General features: G+C 42.9%; 3 protein-coding genes and 2 long non-coding RNA genes across 10 annotated transcripts; 3 read left to right on the top strand and 2 right to left on the bottom strand.

Moving 5' to 3' along the window:
- Positions 1-1464: 1464 nt before the first annotated feature.
- On the top strand, positions 1465-8577 carry LOC122408378 (tenascin-like). Its single transcript, XM_043415123.1, has 7 exons — positions 1465-1749; positions 5485-5637; positions 6047-6190; positions 6411-6551; positions 6882-7157; positions 7245-7382; positions 7941-8577. Exons 1-7 carry the CDS (start codon positions 1668-1670, stop codon positions 8006-8008), a joined length of 1002 nt encoding a protein of 333 aa, XP_043271058.1. The 5' UTR covers positions 1465-1667; the 3' UTR covers positions 8009-8577.
- On the bottom strand, positions 6003-6519 carry LOC122408381 (uncharacterized). The gene is made up of 2 exons (XR_006260475.1): positions 6386-6519; positions 6003-6313 (listed from the first exon to the last, which is right to left on the bottom strand). It is a non-coding gene; the product is annotated as an uncharacterized lncRNA (long non-coding RNA).
- On the bottom strand, positions 8330-11306 carry LOC122408383 (uncharacterized). Its single transcript, XR_006260479.1, has 3 exons — positions 10263-11306; positions 9685-9820; positions 8330-9617 (listed from the first exon to the last, which is right to left on the bottom strand). It is a non-coding gene; the product is annotated as an uncharacterized lncRNA (long non-coding RNA).
- Positions 10234-19735, top strand: LOC122408377 (prion-like-(Q/N-rich) domain-bearing protein 25). Of its 6 annotated transcripts, XM_043415122.1 has the most exons (10): positions 12549-12762; positions 14308-14388; positions 14521-14942; positions 15506-15634; positions 17252-17392; positions 17896-18030; positions 18179-18442; positions 18787-18894; positions 18986-19060; positions 19266-19735. In XM_043415122.1, the coding sequence occupies exons 3-10, from the start codon at positions 14786-14788 to the stop codon at positions 19331-19333; spliced, it is 1077 nt and encodes a 358-aa protein (XP_043271057.1). In that variant the 5' UTR covers positions 12549-12762; positions 14308-14388; positions 14521-14785; the 3' UTR covers positions 19334-19735. The 6 variants fall into 6 exon arrangements, with proteins under 6 accessions (XP_043271051.1, XP_043271057.1, XP_043271055.1 ...); XM_043415120.1 differs by lacking the exon at positions 14308-14388 and having other exon boundaries at positions 14531-14942; XM_043415119.1 differs by lacking the exon at positions 14308-14388.
- A 131-nt stretch (positions 19736-19866) lies between these two features.
- On the top strand, positions 19867-24057 carry LOC122408375 (glucose dehydrogenase [FAD, quinone]-like). The gene is made up of 2 exons (XM_043415113.1): positions 19867-22519; positions 23285-24057. The coding sequence occupies exons 1-2, from the start codon at positions 20687-20689 to the stop codon at positions 23435-23437; spliced, it is 1986 nt and encodes a 661-aa protein (XP_043271048.1). The 5' UTR covers positions 19867-20686; the 3' UTR covers positions 23438-24057.
- The last annotated feature ends 22 nt before the right edge of the window (positions 24058-24079 follow it).

Here is a 24079-nt window from a genome sequence, read left to right as displayed (position 1 = left end):
AAACATCGTTCATTCGACAACACGCAACATTTTTTCACCACCTCGTACAAGTTTTTCCGTATTTTTTTCTTCCGTCTCCCCCCCGATCCTCTGGCACGTCCTTGTGCACGCTTCCTTCGAGAGCCTCGACGAAATAATTACAGCTACGAAAGGAAGTGTGAGAAGACGAAAAGATCGTTGACGCAGAGATCGATGGAAATCGATTCTGCGTTTGACTACGAATTTCCAATTTTTCTTTAAGGTATTACCGGATGGATAGCCCAGCCGATAAATTGTACTTGACCGGAATTTCCGTACTTCGTGATGCAATAATAATCTGGAAATAATTCAGCAACATTTGGAAAGTTATTAACTGCAATTATCAATAATAATATTGCCCAAAAGTTATTGATAAATTGTTTAAATAAATAATTTTTTTACATTTTTACAGTAAACTCTTGTTTTTTTATTACGAATCGAATGTGCGCGCATTTTTCCGAATGCTCATGATTTTTTTCAGAATTTTCGTGGATTTTTGAAATGGCCTTTTTTAAATTTTTTAAGCGGCTCTATTTGTACATATTTGATCCAGTAACCTTGAGACTTTTCAAAACTGATGGTAAATGTGTCTTCTAAAACATATCCAAAATTCAAATTTTTAATAATTTTTTTCAATATTTTTTCAAGAAATTTAAAAGATCTACGAAAATTCGGAAAAAATTTATGAGCATTCGGAAAAATACACGCATACATTTGATTCGTAAAAAAAAAAACAATAGGTCACCGCAAAATTATTGAATAATTAATTGTTTGAAAAATTTGTTATTAACTTTTGGGCAATATTATTATTAGCTTTCAAAATGTTGTTGAATTTTTTCATATTTTTATTGCATCACGAAGTACGGAAATTCCAATCAGATATAATTTTTGGCCGAGCTATCCATCCAGTTATACCTTAAAAATTCGACGTGAATTTTCGTTCGAAAAAGCCCTTGGAAAGTCTCTCAGAAAGCGTTGCACTTTATTCGGGGAAAATTCGGCGCAAATTTCATTTTGTATTTTTCGGATGCTCGGGTCGTTTCGTCCGCTCGAAGCGTTCCAGGCCCCCGGCGATTCGTCGTCGTCGAAATTAGAGTTTTCGGTGCTTGGCCCGCGGTCCCGGGAAGCGAGGGTTCGCGGAGTCGCGTCCTGGACCGTTCGGACGGACGAAGACGTTTTTGTGGCGTTATAAAAGCGCCGATGGACCCGTTACTCGAGAGCCGACGACGCGGATCGAGAAACGCTATCCGCGATCGCGAATAGTTCGAGGGGGGGGAGCCAAGCTTTATAACGAATGAACATTGTCGCGAGATTTCACCGGCGAGCTAAGTCGTTCGTGCATATAGAGCCGCGAAAAACAAAGACGAAGAGAGACACGAATTGGGAGGAAGGAGCGCGTGAGCGCGCGGCGGGGGAGAGGGAAGAGCGAACTCTCGCGCCGAGAGGGTTTGCTGAAACGTTTCGCAGCGTCAGTCGCGCACCGTCGAAGCCAGATCGCGAGTCAATTTCCCCGCGGACCGCCTCGCTTGTTTCGTCTCATCGGTCCCGCTTCGAACTTTCATCGACGAATCCGAGAGCCCCGAGTGTCCACTTGTTTTCGAGTGCGCGTCTCTCCGCCCCGGAACTGGGAATTTCGTTGGAAATTGAGGATGGAAAATCGACTGATGGCCGTCGCTTTTCTCGCCTGCGTTTTCGCGCTCGCGATCGACGTCGTCAGCCCGCAACAAATCGGTAATTACTCCGCTTATTCGATTCCAACGTTTCGTTCAAACGCCGCCCTCTTCCTCCCTTTTTCTCCACCGTTTCAAATCTTCGAGCGAAATTCCCTCCCCGATTTTCGCCAGCCTGAAACACGAGTCGAAGCGACCCCGAGGCTCCTCTTTTTTTTCCAAGTTCCGGGAGAAGCTCCGACTCGAATTTCGCCCCAGCGTCGACGCCGGTTCAGCCGCGACGATTCGCGAGCGTCCCGAGTCTCTGACCGTCACGTTCGCATCCCCGCGATTTTTCCGCCGGTGAGAATCGACTCGTTGGAAAAATCGTGTGCGCTCGACGATCGCAAAACGCCCTAAAACACCTCGCAATCTCTCTCGTCCCTCTGCCTCGAAAGGAAAAACGAGCGAATCGAAAAAGATAAATATTTACATTGTACTTCGTCTGCGGTTTCGAAGACTCCCGACCCTCGAGCGCGAACGTGCTCGATGTATACAAACATCGATTTACAACCGGGATAACGACCCCTCTCGCAACGCTCGGCCTCTATTTCCATGCGGATTTATCAACTCGAGTTACCTTGCTCTCGATCCTGCCATTGTTTTCGATGTTCTCGAAACCACGGGGAGTCTCATTCCGAGCGAATTTTACGATCGAAATATCAATTAATCTTGTTTCCAGTCGAATCGAATCGATAGCACTTTATTTACAATCGAGTGCTTCCGTCGCGTTTATTAAATCGTAATGAAATATAAAATTGATAAAAATTCTTGTCGAGTGAAAATCGAGTGGATGGGTGAAACTGGTTTTTTCGTGAGAGCTCCGTGATGCTTGTATCCAAAGCTTCTTTTCGCAGAAGTTTCCTCATTTTTGAAAATTTACTTCAATTTAATGGAGATTCGAAAAAACTAGTTAAAGCGATTGCCCCGAAGGCGTTTTCTCAGTACGAATTCTCCCGTTTTTAGAGTCCAGAAAGTTGAAAATTTTCTGGCATTTCGATTTCCCGAAACTCAGTAAACGATCCCTTTTCCTTAGCGTCGGGGCAGGAGCGATTTCCTCAAAGTTTTGATGCCCGTAAACGCAAAGATAGCGAGGCACCGTTTCGACTTTCGTTCTCGTTCAGCGAGCCTCGACTTCGAAGTTTGTTGTGCCAGTTTTCGCCGCAGTTCCGTTCGGCCTCAGTTGATACGGCAGCGATAGCCGCGAAACTGGAAAATGAGAGAAAAGAAGGGAGCCCGGGGAAACGATAGTTCCGTCGCGAGTTTGTTGCTCGGGAAAGAGCCACAAAGCGTTAAAGTCTCCGGTGTCCATGGGGACGGTGGAACAAACCGTGGCCGCAGGCTTTGTTACTCGTTCCGAGTGACACTCGAGAATCTACGGTCCCGATAATGTAACACATGCGGCGGAGAATCTGTCGCGGGGCGAACACGCTTTTACAGAAATGTTATTCACCAGCGTACCGTAACGAGAGTGCGTTGCGAGCGTGACCGACCTTCCCCCGCTCCACGTTCAACCTAACGAGCTGTATTCCTGCCTTCGTTTTTATTATTTTATTCTCGTTCCACATCGCTTAAACCAAGATCGAGATTTTCTAGTCATTACGTAAGCGTTATCGTGCCGAGAATGCCGATCCCGAGTACGAACAATCCTGCGAACTTTATTGAAACGGAAACACACATAACGTTTTCGATCCAATCCCTCCGAGGCTCGTTTTCGAGAGTCCAAAAAGTTGAGGAAGGAGTTGACAAGTTGGGAGAATTAAATATGAAAAATTACCGCGTCCGGTAACGAAGGGCGGTGACGACTGCAGCTCGTGACATTATGATGGGGAAAAAATTGAATTTTCCTGTACATTAAATAATATTCATAATATTCGTTGTTGAAAGTAGGAACTTTTACTGGAACACGTCTAATAAAAGTTTGTCTCAAAGAAATGTGCGGACAAAGCTCCCGTACTTTTGACCACTATTTCAATATTTATTCCGCAATATTACACGAGCCTCCCGGTGAATTTAAGGAGGGTGGATCGCGACGATACAATTTTGCCACGCTAAACCATGTTAAATACATCAAAAATTTCAAAATGATAAGAATTTAATAAAATTTGATAAATGTATTGTTTAAATAAATATTAAAAAATATACATTTTTTAGATTTTTCTACCACATAGCTCTCCAGTAATTGAACACTAAAGTGTACGTGTTTAAGCATAGAGTTTACATATATAGAGTTATACATCTCGTGCAGAAGATCTTCGATTTAACGCTCAATTATTCGATAACCATTTGGTAAAAAAATTTGAAAAAATTGTATTTGTATACTTGATGCAAAAGAATGTTATCACGAAATTTCATCAAATTCTGATTATTTTGATTTCGTGATCGACCCTCCTTAACTGCGCTGCTCTGTCAAAATTTCCGTACGAAAGTTTGTGCCAGAATGCGGCGATGATAGGGACACGGCAGGGCTGTGTTGTCGCTCGGCCTGTTTCCTCATTGTTTTTATATGTGCTCAGCCCTTCGTGGAAGTGTGTAAGCCACCGATTTGGTGTGCTACGGAATTCGGAAGCGAGTGATCGACACCTGGGTCGGGGCGAAAACATTTTACGGTGACGCACCGTAAAATTGACTAAACGCGTTTTGTAAATTTTACTTCACGCACCGTGAATTTAACTGTCTACAATATGAACTATTACAAAACTGAAAATTCTGTAAAATATTTTAAAATGTACAGTGCGTTACAGGAATGAATTTTTTTCGTCCCCTTGTCCCCCGGTAGATCCGGTAAATTTCACAGTGAATTTCACGCTAAATATTGCCGCTTAATTATCTCCGCTCGAAAGCATTTCGCATGCAGTTCGAAGCTGGCCGTTTCCATCCAGAGACCAAGAAGTGAGAAAAACTTGGTTTTCGAAGCTCGTCGAACCCCCCATTTTGAGGGGGTTTCCAAATTGTTTGTCAGACAGCAATAGTTTTCCTTCTCTCACGTGTAAGATAAAAAAAAATAATATAAAAATAAAATAAAAATAAAAAATAGCGAGGGAATGAGCGACACATAAATATTTATTCGACAAGAAAATATCTTCCATTTTCCGACACTTCATACCATTCCTGTCAGAGCATCGGAGATTCCACTGAAGCAACGTAATCGCGCAGCAGAGCTTGTTCCGCGTTAACGAAGTCGGGAAGTGTGCACAAACCGTAAAAATATGTTATCAGGGTGCTGCCGATGAGCAGAATCTCATTAGAAGCGTTGAGAACGATTAGCGGCAAGCGCGTTTTCCATGTATAAACAAAACTATGAATTCGTCATGGGATTCGAAGTGTTGACACGAATGCGAGCCGGAGGTGCGACGATAGCAGTTTCGCGACAGACTTACGTGCTTTTTCGGTGTCGAACGAGCGAGGAGCAGCGACCGACCGATTGTTTACTCGTAGAAAAATATTCGTAGAAGCCTCCGCGACGTTGGAAATAATAACGAACGTGCCTCGTCGCCGAGCAATCGGAAAAATCGAATCGGGCGAAGCGAACCGACACCTTTGTGCCGGGCACATTCCGGTGTCGCTGCGTTCGCAGTTGTTCGTTATTATTTTTCGTGAGAAACAACGATAAGCGATGCGCGCGCACCGAGCACGGTCGGTCACTCGACGCGCGTTTGTTTGCGCCTCGAGTCGTCGTTCAACGAGTTTTTAGCGTGTCTAAAGTCCGATCAACATTCTCGATTTCACAGCGCACTTTTCTGTTTTTTCTTTCCAGATGCCCCGGCTGTGCCTTGCAGCACGGACGCTGTGTGCAGGGACGCCAGATTGCCCCCCGAAGCGCGCTGCCACTCCGGCTTCTGCGTCTGTTTGGACTACAACAGCGTGCCCAAGAACTGCACGCATCGGGACTCGGCCCCTAAGTCGGCAGGTGATTTATGCCCCCGAAATAGGCGAGACGGAAAAGACTTTCAGAAATCTCAGAAAATTTGTCTATTTAGTCTCGAATAGTTGGAAGTCGAGTGCAAAAAAAAGGCCGAAATGGCGCACGCTGTAAACATTTGTGGAATTTTTTTTCCCCACTGAAATCTCAATTCAATGCACAGCTTTTATTGACACACAAAAAAAAGACGAAAATAAGAAATTTCGAAATTCGGAAGAATTCGAAAGTGACGACTGAAATTTGAAAAAAAAAGAGGGAATGGAAATTAGAAGCCTTCTTGTTAGGAGAGCGACACTCGAATTCTCGTAGAAAAAAGCTCGCGCGAACGGCCTTAGAAAGTTGATAAACGAGCGTCATTTTAATATTTGATTTTTATTTACGCTTCGGGAATGGAAAGGTCGGAACTCGGCGGCCGACGTACAATCGTGCTCGATTGCAAAAGATTGCAATCTTCCCTACGAGTATTGCAACACGACCAGAAAACAATGCGGCTGCATCGAGGGATACGTCATGGCCAGCCAAATCCGCGAGTGTCTTCCTGGTAAAGAATTTCCCATTTTTTCCTCAGATTGTCGTAAATTCATTTTCGGGATTCGGGGATTCGAGAATTTTTGAAAAAGTTGTCAAAACAATTGACGAGAGCTCGTGACAAGAATTCGAAAAACTGAAAAAATAAAAAAGATTTGAATTGAAAATACTCTTTGGAATGATTTAAACGAATATTATTAAGACTAACCTTTTTTTTCTTCGATGCTCCACAGTCGCTACTGCACTAGGCTCCGACTGTCAGGAGGATCAACAGTGTCAAAAAACCATGGGAAATACATCGTGCACTGACAAACAGTGCGTTTGCAGCGTTGGTTATCATTTCACAGGAAACAACACTTGCTGGAAGACTTTGGGTTCGTAAAATTCCTCATTTCGTTCATAACTTGACGTATTTTCGATTTTATAAAGTGCTTAAAACTACAACTCCTCTGAGCCTGAAAAAGATGAACGAATTCGATAGAAAATTGTTTGGAAAAATTCAAGAAAAGCTGGCACACGTGATTGAACTTGCAGATACGAAAATTTTCATTCAAATCAATTATTTTATTCTATTAAAGTGAAAAAAAAATTCAATGTTTTGTCTAGTAAAAAAAAAATGGAACGTCACACTGATGGGAATGCGAGCAACCGAGGAAAATTGAAATTCATAAGAAACCGATTCATAACTGCAAAACTTTTTACAGTAATTGGGGATGGTTGCTCAAGCGATCAGGAATGTTCTCACGTCGAAGGCGCGATCTGTAGCAAAACAACGTCACGGTGCACTTGTCGGGAAAATTCAACGAGCAATACGATCGGGGATAAGTGTCTTCTCCTGGCGGAAGCGATGTTCGCCGCTTGCATCGAGAAACCTCAATGTTCGAATAAATTTGTCAATTCTGATTGCATCGACAAGAAATGCGAGTGCGAGAAAAGTTATCACTACAATACGACGCTCGTCCAGTGCACTTCCACTCCAAGTAAACAAAACGAGCTTCAATGGTACTATTTCTCGTTGACCGAGCGAAAATTTGATTTTTTTACAACGTTCATTTTCTCTCATTCAGGCCTCGACGGTAAGTGCTCAGAGGACTACGAGTGTGGTCAGGACGAGGACCAGGGCGAGCCGCGAACTCAAAAGTGCGCTGACAACGTTTGCATTTGTAACGCAAATTTCGTTAGGGATGGAACCAGATGCACCGCTGGTACGATTTTTCCTCAATTTGTTCACTTTCCTTTCATCGTTTGGTGAATTTCTTCATTCTTTTCGGCGACTCCCACTTCAGAGTGGAACTTGTAATTGATTACAAGTTCCACGAGCTTCGATTGGCTCCGACAATTCCGAGGACCGATCACAAGCCTCGGGAGCGTTCGCACAATCTTTTCAAACCTTTTTCCTTCGCGCTTTCGTCCGACTTTTGCATAGGGAAGTGACTCCCTGCTGATCTTCATTTTTGGAAGCCATGCTCAGTGCTCACAGTTCTGAAACAATCCACGAAACTTAAAAATCATTAATTTTGAATTATTTAAATCTAAAATTGGGAAGGTCAGGCCTTCGATACAACTTGACGATGAACTTTCGAAATTGAATTATTCCAAATAGCTGTTTGTAGCTGATCGTCACTTTGAAACTCCATTATATCGGCCCTTGAAATGAAAAGGTTCAATCACGAGTCTGGAATTTGTGAGCGAGGCTCAATTTTGTGTGGCGAGTTACGAAACTCGAAGAATCTAATTAGGCACAACTTTAATTTTGATTCCAGGTGCCGCGTCGCTCGTCCCTGGACTCCTGAGCGTGCTGTCGGTGCTTCTTTTCTTCTCCAGATCGTGAGCCCATGAGATTTCATTGGTCGAACCATCGGTGCTTTAATACGCGTGTGCTTGAGAGTGTGAATGTTTCAGAGGCGAATGTTCGTCGGGTTATTGAGTGAGTGAAAGAGAGAAAAGTATACGAAGATGAAGAAGGAGAATCTCGTCTATGAATTTCGTTTTGTCATTTGGTTTTCTGTCCGATGTCGAGCTGTTGGAAAAACAGAAAGAAAATTAATGTGTAAATACGGATCAATGGAGCCCCAAAAATGGCCCGAGCTCCGGACCCAATCCGGGAACGTTCGAAAAGTAAATTTACATTTTTCAATGTCATCGAGCCAAATGCAAAACGAATCATGCGTTTTTATATTTCGTCGTAACGATTATTACAAGTTCTGTTGTTATTTTTTACTATGTTTGAAAGTATACGTACGTGTTATGATAATTATGTTAGTCTACGTTCGCATGTATCAGAGCAATAAGACTCTATTTCTCCACTAAGAATATTATGAATTCAGGAATTGTTCGTTGAACCAAGTTCAATCTCGTGTAAAATTTATCGAGAACCCATTAAAGCGATGAAATACGAAACGGTTGCGCAACTTTTTTCACCGTCTCTTCGAGATCGCTCGTTTTTTACAGTTTTTGCTTCCGGCTCTGCGAACGCGCGTCTTATCCTTACGTGCGCGAGTTTCGGGCCCCCGATGAGTTCATCGAAACTGGTACCCCGGTGCTCCACAAATTCTACGGGCTTACTGAGATTAGATAAAGTGCGTCGCTTTTATGATAAAAAGAATGAAAGTTGCCTTCGCCTCGCGCCTCTTCCCCCTTTCGACGACAGGTTGCGCGACGCTCCGATTTCCTACTCCAAGGAAAACGCTCGTCGTACGCGCCTCCTCCGGTCTACCTCGCACTCCGAACCGTTTATGAGCTCGAGTCTCTAGAAAAAATGATGTAATTTAGTGAACCGTTGAGAACAATTGAGATTAAGATTTATGGGAGAAAGTGCAGTGAGTCGACTGATCTTGGCAACTTTTTTTACTGCCAATTCAGGGAAATTGAGGACAATTGGACTGTGGGAATCATTCAAATTCATGCTGATTTCGTCAGGTAAGAAAAAGCTTGGAAAATTTAAGAGAAAAATTTGTAGAAAATCATCTTTTTACAAGTTTCTTTCACGTTTGTAGAAATCGTCGAATCCTCGGTCCACTTTCGAGTCGACTTTATTGCTCGACGCGCGTGATGAATCGAAGCTAATTCTTTGCTTTTGTGAATTGAACGATTAGCTCCATTTTTTGGATCGAAACCTGCTCTGAGTGACTCACACTCACTTTTATTATTTTGGGGGATCCCTTTCTAGTTTTTTCCTACCATTTTTTCTGTGTAAAGAAAATTGTTCTCGATTTAACTTCTCTTTGATTTTGGAACTCGTAACTTTTGCTCGTTCCCTGATTCACGTGGCAGACTTTCGATTCGTGTCTCCCCGAGGAACGAAAATATAGTCCTTTTTGTTATAAAAACTTCCCAAAGTCCAGTTTCGTAAGACTTTGAACTCGTCTATTTGAAAATCGTTAGAAAATCATCGGAAAACGATTTTTCCTTGGTGACGAAATGAAAGAATGTTGAAATCCCTGAAAAAATAAATGCCCAACGATTACGATGGATCGATAAAGTAAAAATTGGCCCGAAATTACTCACTTTTTTCCTCAAGCCTGAGAGGGTCGGCGAGTCCCCGTGAAAAAGTCCGAATTTCGTAATTTTTCAGCTGTTTTCAAGAGACCAATTAGCAAAGAAGATCGTCATCGAATCCGGCGGCGCGGTGTCGTGATTCTCTCTGAAAAAGACGGAGCGAAGGTTGCGAAACTTGTATAAAGAGCGAGAATAATAAAAATAATCATAACAAGAAAAAAGGATTGAAAAAAAAGTGGGAAAGAAGAGAACGAGAGAAGAGCCGCGACAACGGCGAATCTGAGAGCTCCGGTCGCTGCCGCTCTCTTTTCGGTCCGCTGGTGATGCGCGGGTGGACTGGCCGGTTATCCCTTTTGTACCGGACTCTCAAACTCTCGAAAGGGAGAGAGAGCGCGAGCGAAGAAAGGAGATAAAAAAGGGGAGAAAGAGGCTGGAAGAGAAAGAGAGAAGCAGCGCGAAATCTTCAAACTTCCGAGAGACTTAGCACGCAGAGGGGGTTCTCGGAGCAGAGCAAAACTTTTCGTCACTATAGTGCAACAGTGTACTTGATACAGACTCTCGGTTAGCGCGGAGATGTCGCTACTCACCGGGCAAACTCCGCTGCACGAAGACGCGGCTCGCTGCTCACCGAAACATTTCGCAGCTTCGTTCCTCCGCACGCTGCTCTTCGTTGGTTTCTTACTCGAGGACATTCGAGGACAAGCATTTTCCAATTACGAGGATGCGGAGGGCCCGTTTCTTAGACGTAAGTAGCCCTCACTCGCTTCCGGCTTGTCCAATAACTTCTCGTTTGTTTACTGATTTTCGTACTTCGCTACCCGATTTTATACGAGCGTTCGTTGCTCGAGTGGACGTTTTTATTATCGCGCGAGGGATTTCGACTTTTGGAGGAATTCGTAAACGGCGGGGATTGAGTTTCTGAAAAATTTCGTTGATTTTATTGGGAATCGATCGTGCTTTATCGATGTTGGATTATTTCTGTCACATGATCTTTGGGTCTGAATTATCTCGTGGATAAAATTGTGAGTGCACTAAAAGTTCGAAACGGAATTTCGTGACAGATTCTACGTGAAAATGCTCTAAAATGTTCGTAAAATCAAAGTCCCAACGACTGCCAAACACTATTGTGAGAAATAAAAGTGCACCGAGGATTTTTCGCGGCGTTGAAAGAAATACTTTCCGATTGGCAACTCGTGAAAAATCGTTATTTTCGAAACGAGCGAAGGATTCTTCGTTGTCCGACAATCGCGCACCGCGCGATCTCAAGTTCTGGGGAGCACGCTTCAAAACACAAACAACACACGGTACGAGAGATGACGAAATTGCGATGCCCTCTGATCTACACGAAAACACGGAACGAAGTAACAAAAATAACCTCCCAAAGTTCAGTTTCCGAAGCGTGACGATAATGCCTCAAGAAGCCAATAAAATTTCGTGCCCGAGCGCAGAGACGACGCTCGTTAAAAGCCTTTGATTATACAATCTTATCGACCAACACAATATACTTGTAACCCTTCCGAGGATAAATTCCCGAAAGGATTGTTCGGCAGTTAAGATGCCGGGCTATTATAGTTTGACTTTGGTGTACGAGAGTATCGTGTGGTACACACGAAGCGAGCCGTGAGAGTGAGAGTCCGAAAAGAAAAAAGAAACAACGTTGAGGACGCAGGGAGAGGGCGTCGCGGTTCGGCGGGGCGGCGGGGTGGGGGGGGGGAGGAGGAGGCCCTAACGATTTTCGTGAGGTGCGTCGGGTGCGTCCTTCGAACAGGTTCAACATCGCTTCTCGTTCCCCTCCTCCTAAACGCTCTACGATGTATACACACGAGAGTAAGTTTCGTTCTGCTTCTCGTTTCTTCCCTTTACGAGGCCGCGGCTCGAGCCAACACGAAAGAGCCCCATTGCTCATTGCACTCTTCTTCCGGGGACGTCCCGGCTTACCACGCTTTTTTTCCACTCTTCGTAGATGTAGCACGGTAACTCACTCACGAAAAGGCGTAATTCTTATTAATCCTCCTTTCGAATCCTCCGATTCACGTCTCTTTTGTTCCTCGCACGCTATGGCTAACCCTTTACTTTCCTACAGACACGGGCCCCTCCATGCCTAATCGACCCGCGCTCTCCTCAACCGAGTTTACAAACTCTTCCAATTCCCTCGATTATAAACTCGACACTTTGCACACAAGTTTTCACGATTCGCTTGATTTTTTTCGGGTAAAAGTAAAATGAAAATTTTTTCAACCTACATTCACCGAAGTGAGAACCGAATCGACACTAGCCGAATTTCATTGTTTAACCGACGAAATTAGTGTTTTGAAAATCCAACCGTAAGTTGGACATCGAATGGACGTGATTTCGCAAAATAGTTGAAACGTTTTTTTTCAGTTTTGAGAACAATAGCGATTACTGAAAAAGCAAGTAAATTCGCATCACAAATTGATAAAAATGCTTTAGTCACGAGATCGACTCGGGAAGAGATAAAAAAACGTCAATACTTGAGTCAATTGGGGACGCGAGTTTGAAAAAAAAACGTTACGAAATTCAGTGATTTTGCGATCCGTTCGAGAGATTTGTTTATCAAAAAAAAAGAAAAAGAAGTCTTCAGTGTAGTTTTTTATTTCGAAGTGCTCACAACGTTTTCGAATTTCGAAACAGTTGCTAAACAATTAAAATGGCAGAATTCACTGGATAATATTAGCCGTGGAATCTGAACGGATGATAGACAAATATTGATTGCGTTGGCATGAAATGGCCCATATGCATATCGTATATATACAGATAGATAGTTACCACTACGTTATAGTTGTTACTACTACTCTAGAATCGTTTCGGTCTCACGATCGTCTCCTTCGCTTTCGTCTTCTCCGGTGCCCACAGTCGTTGCCGCGCACCTCGACAACGAGGATCCGCTCTACCTCGCATTCGCCGTCGTCCCCGTGTCCGTGGTTTCCACGCTAATTATTTAGCCGACGGAATAAACGCGTTTTTAATCGTGGCGTGTGTTTAGCTTATTTCCTCCCAGTTTTCGGCGAATTTCCTTTGTTCCCGCAGCGTCGTTCCGTCATTGTTGTTCGATGTAACGACAAATTCGTAAGAAATTTAGTCAATCGCGCGTATTAGCGAATCGCTTGTCGTCGCTTTTTCGGAAATTCGTCGTTTTCCGATCAGTTTTTTCGGACGAAATTCTTTTCGATATTCCGCCACTCACATTTTTGGATCAGTAAACTAACCTCATTCTTTGCGGACTTGACGTTTTTGACACTTTTGACTTCAACGGTTTTTCCCTACTAGACGCTCGAGCTTCGGCTCAGCCACCCCAACGAAGTTACTTTCGTTTCTCTTGATTCTTAATGTTGATATTTAATTCGTGATTAGTGACGGAGTTGCGTCTAAACTACTTTAAACTAATGCAGCGTGTATTTCCTGTCGAATCTTACGACAGACTGCGGTCGGTGAGGTTAGAAAATCGAGTCGCGGTACGAAACACTTGAAAAACCGCAGATATGATTTCTCCAGAGCTCTTGATTTCGCGGCTATTTCTAGTTCTCTTCCTCGACGAAGCTTTCAAGCTGCTTGATCAAACGCGATCGATTTATCGCGGCAGCCTCGAAAAAGCTTAATATTCCATCGGTTTTAGTCGAAGTTAAACGTGGAGCAGGGTGCCTGTAGAGGGAAAAAAGTCGACTGAACTTTTTTTTACGGTGCGCCCAGATGCGTTAGTTGCTTTTTGTTTTCAGAGCGATCCGGCTCGGGAATCGCGGTCAATCGATTCGGAAACCGTGATCACTCGTCCCTGATCGAACGATAAAAGAGTTGAAATTTTATAAATTCGGCACCAGTCACACGATTTCTGATCGCGAACGAATGAGTTTTTCGTCCCCCCGATTTTCCACGCCATTAAATTGTCTCCGAACGAGGAATTACGACGCACGCTTCGAGTTTAAATTTGCGTTTTATCGAAAAGCACTTTCGTCTCAACGGATGGGGGAGAAGATCGAGGCAAATCGGATTACTTCAAAAATTATAAAAAAATTGTTTATTCATTTTTCAATTGAAAGGGTGGGGACAGAATGTTAGAATGACCAAAATTTCGAACAGTTGAAATCTCGAGTTCACAAACTTTGAATGATAATACGAAAACGGATCAATTCCACTAGAGCTTTGGCTGTTGAAAATAAATAAAGCAGAAACTTCAAGGTCCGAATCACGTTTACATCGAAAATAGTCCGAGCAGGACTAAAATATTGTTTTTCCCAAAATTCGAAATAAAACTATTGAGATATATATTTCCTAGTAAATACGAATTCAAAGAATAATTCGGTTTCGAATTTTTTTTCAATTTGATATTACAACTTAAAATTTCGAAATATCGACCGTTCCACGATTTGGTTATTTGACATATCGTGGAACCCCCTACGCTTTATCATTTGTTTTATCTTTCATTTTAAAATGTTCGTTTTTTTCTCGTAAATTTAGTAAATTTCTTGGTCTTCGAATTTCTTATTTTTTTTTCTTTTTATAATTAAAAAAATCAGACAGAATTTCCGAAAGTACTGCGAAAAGTAAAATATTTCGTCGAGTATCCCGTTTTACCCCAATCCCCCCCTCCAAATAATAACTTTGACGATTAATCAGTTTCGCTGTCGAAAATACGGTGAAAAAGTCTGTGAAAATGAGGTCACACAGTTTGTCAAGATAAAAATGTGTGCATAGTTGGTAAGCGGAACACAATAGAGTGCGAGCCCTGGCGGTGCGTCGATCTCGGGTTGCGTAACGAAGAATCGTCGGCGCTACTCACTCGAAGGTGCGTCGTCGCGCGCACAACACTCGTGCTGAGCCGAGCGTTAGTTTTTTTTAGTCCAATTAATAGCCATCGACGTTACGTGGTACGAGAAACAATCGACGAAGGTCAAATCAATCGCGAACTTTAATCTCGTTCTCCCGTGCAAATTGAGAATGGGGCGACTTCCGAGTCGGGAGAATAAGCTCCGCTAATTCGGAAGTGTCGTTGACGACGAACGGGAGTGAAGTGGCGCGTTATAAAAGTGACATTTTCTCGGCGCGAGCGGTCCAGAAATGACTAGAAATCGATACGGCCAGTCGGGAAAATTCGATGAGGAACTACCGCCCGTACAAGTGTCGCCCTTCGTGGATCGATCTTCGCCAATTTGTCATCGAGCTCCTCCTCCTCGCCTCATGGTGCTGCCCTCTCGTCCGAACTCACGCTGTCGACGATCCGCGCTGCGGATCCGATCGAAAATCTTACGCTCGTACGTACCCCGCCTTCGAGACTCGCGAGGCCCTCGACGCGTTTTGCCGTCACATTCACTCACACGAATAACAATCGTTTCTATCTCATCTTTCCCACTGAAATTCTAAATTGACGATCAACGGATTTTTGTTGGCTCAACGGATCGTCGGGGATTAAAAATTCCGGAACTGCCGACGGTTTTATCAATGTTTAATCAACTCAAGTTTTCTGACAGTTCCACAACGAGAAAAGTATTTTTTTGACTACTTTTAATCGGCAAATCTTTTTATCAGCTTTTTATTGACTAAGGATTTTTTAGTGACTGAATTGAGCCATTTTCTGAGCCTTTGGAAAAAGTATTTTGACGGGGGTCGAAAAAATTGTTCGGTTTTGTGCGGATCGATGAAATTTGGGCACTTTTGATCAGCCATTTTCTCGAACGATGTAACTTCGTCAAGTTTCGTGATAATTGCTGAAAGTGTACAGTAAATGAAATGAGTGCCTCATTCGGTTTAAATTCGTCTTCGTCCCCGTCCTTTTTACCGTTATTTTTCAAATGTTCTTCTTTCATTTTCGCTCTAGAAACTCTCGCGACCTGCACATACGACAAGGACTGCATGGATAACGCTTACTGCAAACACCAGAAGACCTGCGAGTGCATGGAGGACTATCTCGTGGATAAGAACCGCACACACGTGCGATGTCTCAAAAGTGAGCTTCCGATCCAGCTGTTTTCTTCTAGCGTATTCGTCCGATGGGTTTACGGGTTAAAATGCTCGTACAAATGAGTATTTTAAGGAAAAAACGAGGGAGAATCTTCGATAATTTAATTGTAAATAAACCTCGTGCCGAGGATCGCTCGAACGACGCTCCGCGAGTAGATTGGAGTGTTGAAAAGGAGTTGAGCGACAGGAGCATTGTTGTTGCGCCAAAAGATCGAAGGTCTTGAGAAATCGAGCGAGAAATTGTAATCCCTGGAATCCTCGAGCGCGCCCCCCGTCCAGAGAAAAGCGGGATTTCTCAGGGAGGAGTTTCAACCGGAAGCACGGGCTTGATAACTATTTATAGCGCGCGCGCGCGCGCACGAGCAAGCTCGTACCTACGTGTATGAGCGATAGATAAATATAGGTGTGCGGGAATGATTCCAAATCGAGAATCTATCTCACGCTACGAGCCTTCCGTCCAGTATAATTCGCTTGTAGAGTTGTACTTTGGTGCACGCTGTAGAATTTGTAGGCGGTGGAACTCCCGAGTTTCTCTGGAGCGTGTCAGCGAGGCGGTGCTCTCGGATGTGCTCGTCGAGCCGCGTCAAATATTCTCGGTCCCAAGGAAAAAAGGACGCGCGAATGCGAAAGAAAAGAGAAGACTCGAGACGCGCAGCACCGGCCACAAAAGAAATCTCTCCCATGGCGCAATTCGTTGTTATTATTCCAAAGAGGCACTCGTAGTTACGTCTATTTTATTATTCGTGCCGAAATTTCGGTGAAAATGCCTGTCGAGAGACAAAAGATAAACTTTGTCGAGTTTTCTTTTCACGGGGATCTCAAATCCCGCGATAAATGTTTCAATGTTTTGAGGAAGGGCTCCGAAGGGACTTCGTTCTCTTGTTAAGGAGTTTCGGTACAGAAGTCAAAATATTAAGAAATTGATCAAATTTGGTGATAATGTTCTTCAACATCAAGTGCGAAAACTCAAATTTTTTCAAAATTTTATTCTACTTAGTTATCGAGTAATTACGCATTAAAGCAGATTTCTCATGCCCGGAATGTATGCCTATATATATGGAAACGCTATGCTTATACACGTAAACTTTAGTGATCGATTACTCGATAACTGTGTAGAAGAAAAATCTTAAAAAATTTGTATCGTCAAATTTGGCACTAAAGAATATGTTCACCAAATTTTATAAAATTCTGAACTTTTTGAATTTTTGAATTTTTTTAGCACGGAATAGCATGGCAACATTGTATCGCCTGTACCGAAACTCCTTAAATCATTTTTTTCTATTTTCTTTCCTTCCATTTACGTAGCTCAAATGTTCGAGGGCTTTTCCGCCTCGATTTTCCTCTAACATTGAATAAAAATGATTGTATTTAGGAGAAAGCTCGATTGCGAAGTGCGCTGATACAAAAATGGCCTCGCGCCACCAATTTTTCTCGATTGTTCTTGAGTCGAGAGAGTTACCGCAAGAGATGCTGGACCAAATGCCGAAGGGCAAAAGGTCAAAGATCAATGTCGAAAAAAAACGTTGCATGTTTGATGATGACAATGGTGAACAACGAAATGACGCAATAACGGGCGCAAATTGAATCTTCTTCTCACTTTCAGTCGCAACGAACATCGGAGATCCATGCACCGAGGACGTCCAGTGCAGTGTGACCTTCACTGCCCAAGCGGAGTGCCGGAACAACACGTGTGGGTGTTCGCCAGGCTCCCACTTCGAGGCTGAAAGGTGTTACGAGTCCGTTGGTGAGATATCCTTTCCGTCGTGGTACACTCTTCCTTTATCAAAGTCACTTAGGGAAGAAAAAAACGCCGAATAATGGAATTCACTTTACTTTCACGCGTTCTTCTTTCCACTTGCTCAATGAAATATCGAGACGATGAAATAGCAGAGAAAAAGGCAACTTTTTTGTTTCGTTTTTCTGGAAATTCTTAAAATCATTTTTGAGGAGTTCTAAAGAAAATAAATTTACGGAAATTTTGAAATATTCAAAAAAGAAGAAACTTTATGAGTTGGAAAATTACTTTCTTTGAATACGAACGGAGCGAGAAGATTTTTTCCGGGCTTCTTATCGCGATACGTTTCTTTAGCAAAGGATTTTTTTCTCAATCGATGACTCTCATTCGAGACGCTATCAGTGCTATAAATGTATTGTCTTTTGATTTAACTGGTCCAATGAGACACGAAAATGTTCTATTTTGAAAAGTAATTGATCTAATTAAATGATTTAATGAATATTATTGTTTAGGAATCGGCCACGTTTGTCAAACTTCGCACAACTGTTACGTCCACGGATCGGACAGTTTTTGTGTCGATGGTTACTGCTCTTGTCCCTTGCAACATCATCCAAACTCGGACGGATCTCGCTGCTTGAAGAGTGCTTGTGAGTCTGAGACTTAAAATTAAAGAACAAGGGACCGTTCGATGGAGCGGGAGAAAACAAGAATAATGGGAAAAATAATTTTCAGCTGTAGAAGAAAACGAACGAAAGTAAATCTGTTTTCTAACGAAAAGTATTTCATTCTTTTTAGCCCTCAGAGACAAATGCGATATTGATGAAGAGTGCATAACGATGCACTCGCGATGCACTCGCGTTGGCTGCGATTGCAAGGTCGCCTACGTGCGCTCCATGGACGGGCAACGCTGTCTCAAGGGAGCTAATGCCATAGGAGATCCGTGCGAGGAAGACTTGCAGTGTCGAGCATTCTTGAAAAACGCTCGGTGCGGAGAGGAAGGAAAATGCAGATGCAATATGGACTTTAAGCATCGGGGATCCGTCTGCCGTAAAGATTTGTGTACGTTTTCCTTCGTACCATTGAAACGAAATACATTTGAATCAACGAAAAGACCAACTGTTCGAGTGACTTGTTCTTGTTTTTTTTTTTTTCGTCGATTTTTTGCCCAAACGACGTTTTTGTTCACGTTGAATTATCGTATTTTTTTGAAAAATCGAAAACTGGAGGTAGCAATTCAATTTAATAAGATTTTCTATTTTATCGCATTTTCGAGAATGTCTATTGTACCCATGCGAATTCATTTTCGGTCGTTGACATCACGAAAATCCTCACGAGAATCGATTTCGTTAAGCGTATTCCAAAGCGCTAATTATGCTCACGAATGCAATTTTCACTCGCTGCAGACACTCGGATGCTTGGGAAGCGTTGCAACGACTTCAGCGATTGCGTAGAAGGATTAGACGACATGGATATCGGTACGACAGAAGTGACGCGAGCAGACTGTATAAAGGGTGAGTTAAAAAGACATTTTTCATGAATATTTTTACTTGACGAAAATGAGACTCCAAACAGTTGAAGTATCATCATGTTTTTATTGTTTAGGAATTTGTTCCTGCACGAAAGATTACGAACTGACTGAGGATGGTCGAGATTGTATAGGGTACAGCGAAATCGGAGGTACGACGATCTGACACCAAATCGAGTCCTGAACTCGATAATTTCGTCTCCATATTTTTCAATTTCTGCACCTTTAGTGCCACATGAATGAAATTTTGCAAATCTGTCAATAATCCCCGATTGAAAAAAAAAAATTGAAAAGATTATTAGCCACTTATTTCACTGCAGCAAACTCGTTTGGATTATAAAAAGTTTTATTTTGCAGGTTCAGCGAGATGGCAAATGACGGCACTGCCAACAATTGTTCTATTCGCGTTAACGCGACTATTTTGAATGATTTAAAGCGAGCCCGTCTCGAGGAAAGCGACTCGACGATACTCGCGTTGTTATGATATAAATATATATAAATTATATTATATTATACATACAAATTATATTTATAATATTTATTATACATTATATAGAGAATATTTACACGCAAAACAAAAAGAAAAAACGCTTTTGCCAGTCCGTACTCTACCATTGTAGCTTAAAAGTACAAATTTTAATATATGAATGGAACTAAGACCGAGGAGGCTATAGACGTACGTAACTTACTTCGTGTTACTATTGGAAAATCATGAAACGCGTTCAATAGACTTTAATGAAAAAACAAAATGGTTTGAAGTTTCAAAAGTGAATTTTTTATTCTTTATCGACTTTTGTATATTGAATGAATAAATTGGCTTGATGCAATGCTGCTTCCAGAGAGTCTTTACAGGAGCGATAGTGTTTTCCAGCTGTTTTCGATAACTTTCGAAACGTATTTCTTCAATAATTAATTACAGTACTTCACACAATGGCACAAGTTGACATATTTTTTTTATATTTTTTCTTTCGATCGCGAACTCTGCAGCTCGACGCATTGAGAAGATGTTAATTATTGATTTTTTCATTTCATCAAAAAACTCTGCATTTTTTTGTACACATTTTTGATGCTTGTTTTAGTAATTTCAGCAGCAACAACACTGGAACGCAAACGCGAAAAAAGTTTTTGGCTCGGACCCTTGTCGAATGAGTGTCCCGCCGAAGTATTCCTATCTTCGATAATACTCGGCCAGGGAACCTTTTTCAGTGGAGTTCGAAGTTTTTTGTTTCCCTGCGTTCCATGAAATTGGGAAACTTTAGCTGCGGCTGTTGCGGACATGAATTATCGACGAGGATTCCCGAAGGGACCAGGATCCGAGCAGTCTCACGTACGATTATTTCCAAAGGAATGAACAAAGGCTGGGGCTTGGCGGACAAGTGACTCCGCTGTGCACCGTGGAAGATTAGGACCGAAAAATTCGCCGTTGTCGCGATACGTGGGGATAAGGAGAATGCGAAAGTGAAAAACGTCAATTCTTGTCGATTCAACACAAAATAAATGCGAAGATCTTCACACAGAACGTGACAAAAACTTGCTGAATTAAAATGAGAGCGAGGGCATCAGAAACCGACAATCGTCATGCACTCCGACAACTCGAATTTCGGCGCCTGCGCTATCGCTTATCATGACAAATTTCTTCCTTCATTCGGCTGAGCTCTAGCGACGGTTTCGCAAAAAAACGGTGGAACACAAGAGTATAAAAGTGAAGATCTAGTGGAGCAGAGCCTCGTGATAAAATCAGTCCGATCGTCGAATAAGTCGGATGAACATAATTTACAATGAGGCCAGTTAGTTCAACGTATTGTTGGTACTCGAAAGCACTGTCGTGGATCTTACTGATTCTATTCTCTTTATTTTTGTTTTTTGGAGTGTTGACTACGATTGTAAATTCATCGGATTCGCAGGGAGATAATCCCGATCGATCGGCGTTGAGAGACATTTTTAGAAGCGCCATGGGCTCTGTACCCAAAGGAGTTGATAATCTCATCGCGGGATTGAGAGTCGTGGAAATACCTGAAAAAAGTGCAAACGTTCCTCCGGATTCTCGGTACGACTTCGTCGTCGTAGGCGCTGGAACAGCTGGAGCGACTATCGCATCGAGGTTGAGCGAAATTAAGGGAGTTTCGGTTCTCCTCATCGAAGCCGGTGGCGACGAGAAGCCCTACATGGACGTCCCGGTGCTCGCGAATTTTTTGCAATTCAGCAAAGATCTCAATTGGCAGTACAAAACCGAGCCGTCGAACGAGTACTGTCTCGGGATGGAGGCTCATCGGTGCAAGTGGCCACGGGGTCGTGTCATCGGGGGCAGCAGCGTTCTCAATTACATGATGGCCGTGCGGGGCAACAAAAGGGACTACGATCGTTGGTCCCGGCTGGGAAACGACGGATGGTCCTGGGAGGAAGTTTTGCCGTACTTCCGGAAGCTCGAGGCCATGGGAATCGCCGAGTTTCGGAACGACACGAAGCACCACAACGTCGGTGGACCGGTGAGCATAAATTACGTGCCCTTCCGGAGTCCGATAGCGAAGGCCTTCGTCAAAGCTGGGAAAGAGCTCGGCTGGGACGAGGTTGACTACAACGGGGAACGACAAACCGGGTTCTCGTTCATTCAGTCCACCACGAAAAAAGGTATGAGATTCAGCAGCAATAGAGCTTACCTGCGCCCGAACAAAAAACGAAAGAATCTTTCGATAACGAAGCGAAGTCTCGTGAGGAAGATCATCATCGATGAGGAATCGAAGCGTGCTCTCGGGGTCGAATTCTACAAAAAGAAAAAGATTATCAGGGTCTGGGCGAAGAAGGAAGTGATCCTGTGCGCCGGAGCCATCGGCTCGCCCCAAATACTTATGCTTTCCGGTATCGGACCGAGGGAACACTTGGAAAGCTTTGGCATCAGAGTCTTAAGGGACTCTCCGGTCGGCGAGAACCTCCAGGATCACATCGCCTACGGGGGGCTCGTGTTTTTGCTCGATCGACCTGCTGGCCTTTCGGTCGCAGAAATGATGAATCCCCTGAGACCTGTCCTCGGGGAGTTCCTTTGGCGCAGAACAGGGCCCCTCACCTCACTGGGTGGTGCTGAGGGAATCGCTTTCGTCAACGTCGACGATCCATCCGATCCTGGGGATTATCCGAACATGGAATTACTCTTCGTTAGCAATTCGGTCGGGACGGTCTCCGTCTTCCGTGACAATTTGGGCCTCGCTGAAGACTTTTGGGAAAAAACATTTTTGCATGTTGCCTCGAAAAACTCTTGGACCGTCTATCCCATGCTGCTCAGACCCAAAAGTCGTGGGAAAATTCTTCTCTCCGGTACCAATGTGCACAAGCATCCTAAAATTATACCCAATTACATGAACGATCCGGAGGACGTGAGAATACTCATTAAGGGGGTCAGGCTCGCACTCAAACTCGGCAAAACAAATTCGATGCAAAGATTCGGCTCCGAATTGCACGCTACACCGGTCAGTGGCTGCGAAACCTTCGAATACGATTCCGACGATTATTGGGAATGCGCTATTCGAAGAGTGCCCATGACCATTTACCATTACTCGGGCACTTGCAAAATGGGAGCTCGAAGTGATACCACTGCCGTTGTCGATCCCAGGTTACAGGTTAGTCTTATTGCCATTAAGGGCGAGGTAACGTCGATTCGGTGAAACAAATTTTGACAATTTTTTTCGACGCTACAGACAATACAAATCTATTTTATTGATTGTGACATCATAATACAATATGTGAACAAGATTTCCTGAGTTTTTAAAACTCGAATATCAATAATTGACTCGATGCTGCCAGAGGCACTGCGAAAAAAAGTTTTCCACCTGTGAACAGTGTAAATCGAAATCTACTCGACTTATCCTTTCGAAATTTGTCACGTTACTTCCTTACACAATTGGCCAGGTATCTACGACAGCTTATCTCCAATTTTTCATAATTATTAATTTCACAATAAAAAATAGGCTCATTTTTTGGCGAAAATCAGAGCGTTTTCACTTCCAAGTGTCAAAAAAAATGCAAAAAATCGAAAACAAAATCCTCTCGTAGATACTTGGTTAATTGTGTGAGAAAGTACCGTGCCAAATTTCAAAAGGATCGCTCGAGTGGATTTCCATTATACTGTTCACCGATGGACAACTTTTTTCTGAAATGCCTCTGAAGATTTGCCAGCATCGAGTTAATTTCCAGGTTTTAAAAATTCCGGAAACATTGTTCATATATTGTAATATGATGTCACAATCGATAAAATTGATTTGCTATTGCCTGTAGCGTCGAAAAAAATTCTTAAAATTGTGCCTTTTTCCCCACCCTTAATTTATTCAAGTTTTGCTCATGATCCTCGCTTCGCTATGCTCACGTTCTATTATTTGTTTCATCAGGTGATTGGAATTGAAGGTCTGAGAGTCGCTGACGCTTCAATAATGCCCGAAATTCCTAGCGGACACACCAATATTCCAACGTTCATGATCGCTGAAAAGCTGGCTGATATGGTCAAACAAGATTGGGATTATTCGACTGACCCTCTGCCCTGAAATTCGCTTCTTTTTGGAAGCATGAAGAGATGGAAGAAAACTGAAAATCACCAGGCGCCATAGAAACGAGCCTTTCAGCACGTATTTCAAAGGAACTCGAAATTACTATGACAACTGTCGCGAATTACAGTGGAGCTTACGGTGCTTGGAAGTTGCCAAAAATGATGAAAAATCGAAGCTGGATTCGTGACGTTGACAAATTTGATGCTGAACGATGAACTTGTTGAACAACAATCGACAAATAACTTGGACAACATTTTTTTAAAAATTTCTAAAATAATTTCAACTGTTTTCAACATTATCCATTATTATTTGAATTTCTCAATGCAAAACCCACACACACACGTCGGATAACAATGCGGTGACCGATTTCAATGTATTTCAATGCTCTTTATACCTTAATTAGTGAATAATTTCAATGACACGAGTAGTTTTTCTGCAGCTGGTAACACATTACCCGCATTATGAAACAGCTGCTCATCGAAGCTTGTAACCGATTATGGAATTACGTACGCGGTGTGACACCTTCTGTATTTGTCGTGAATATTGTCCTCGTCGAATCGACGTCGTTGAAAATTCAACCTTATTGATAAATAAATGATAAGAATGACTAATGAGAGGCGAATGGGTTCTCCTCGTGTT

This window comes from Venturia canescens, chromosome 3 (assembly GCF_019457755.1).
Source record: "Venturia canescens isolate UGA chromosome 3, ASM1945775v1, whole genome shotgun sequence".
Classification (NCBI taxonomy): Eukaryota; Metazoa; Arthropoda; class Insecta; order Hymenoptera; family Ichneumonidae; genus Venturia; species Venturia canescens.
This window is presented reverse-complemented; position numbering and strand designations above follow the sequence as displayed.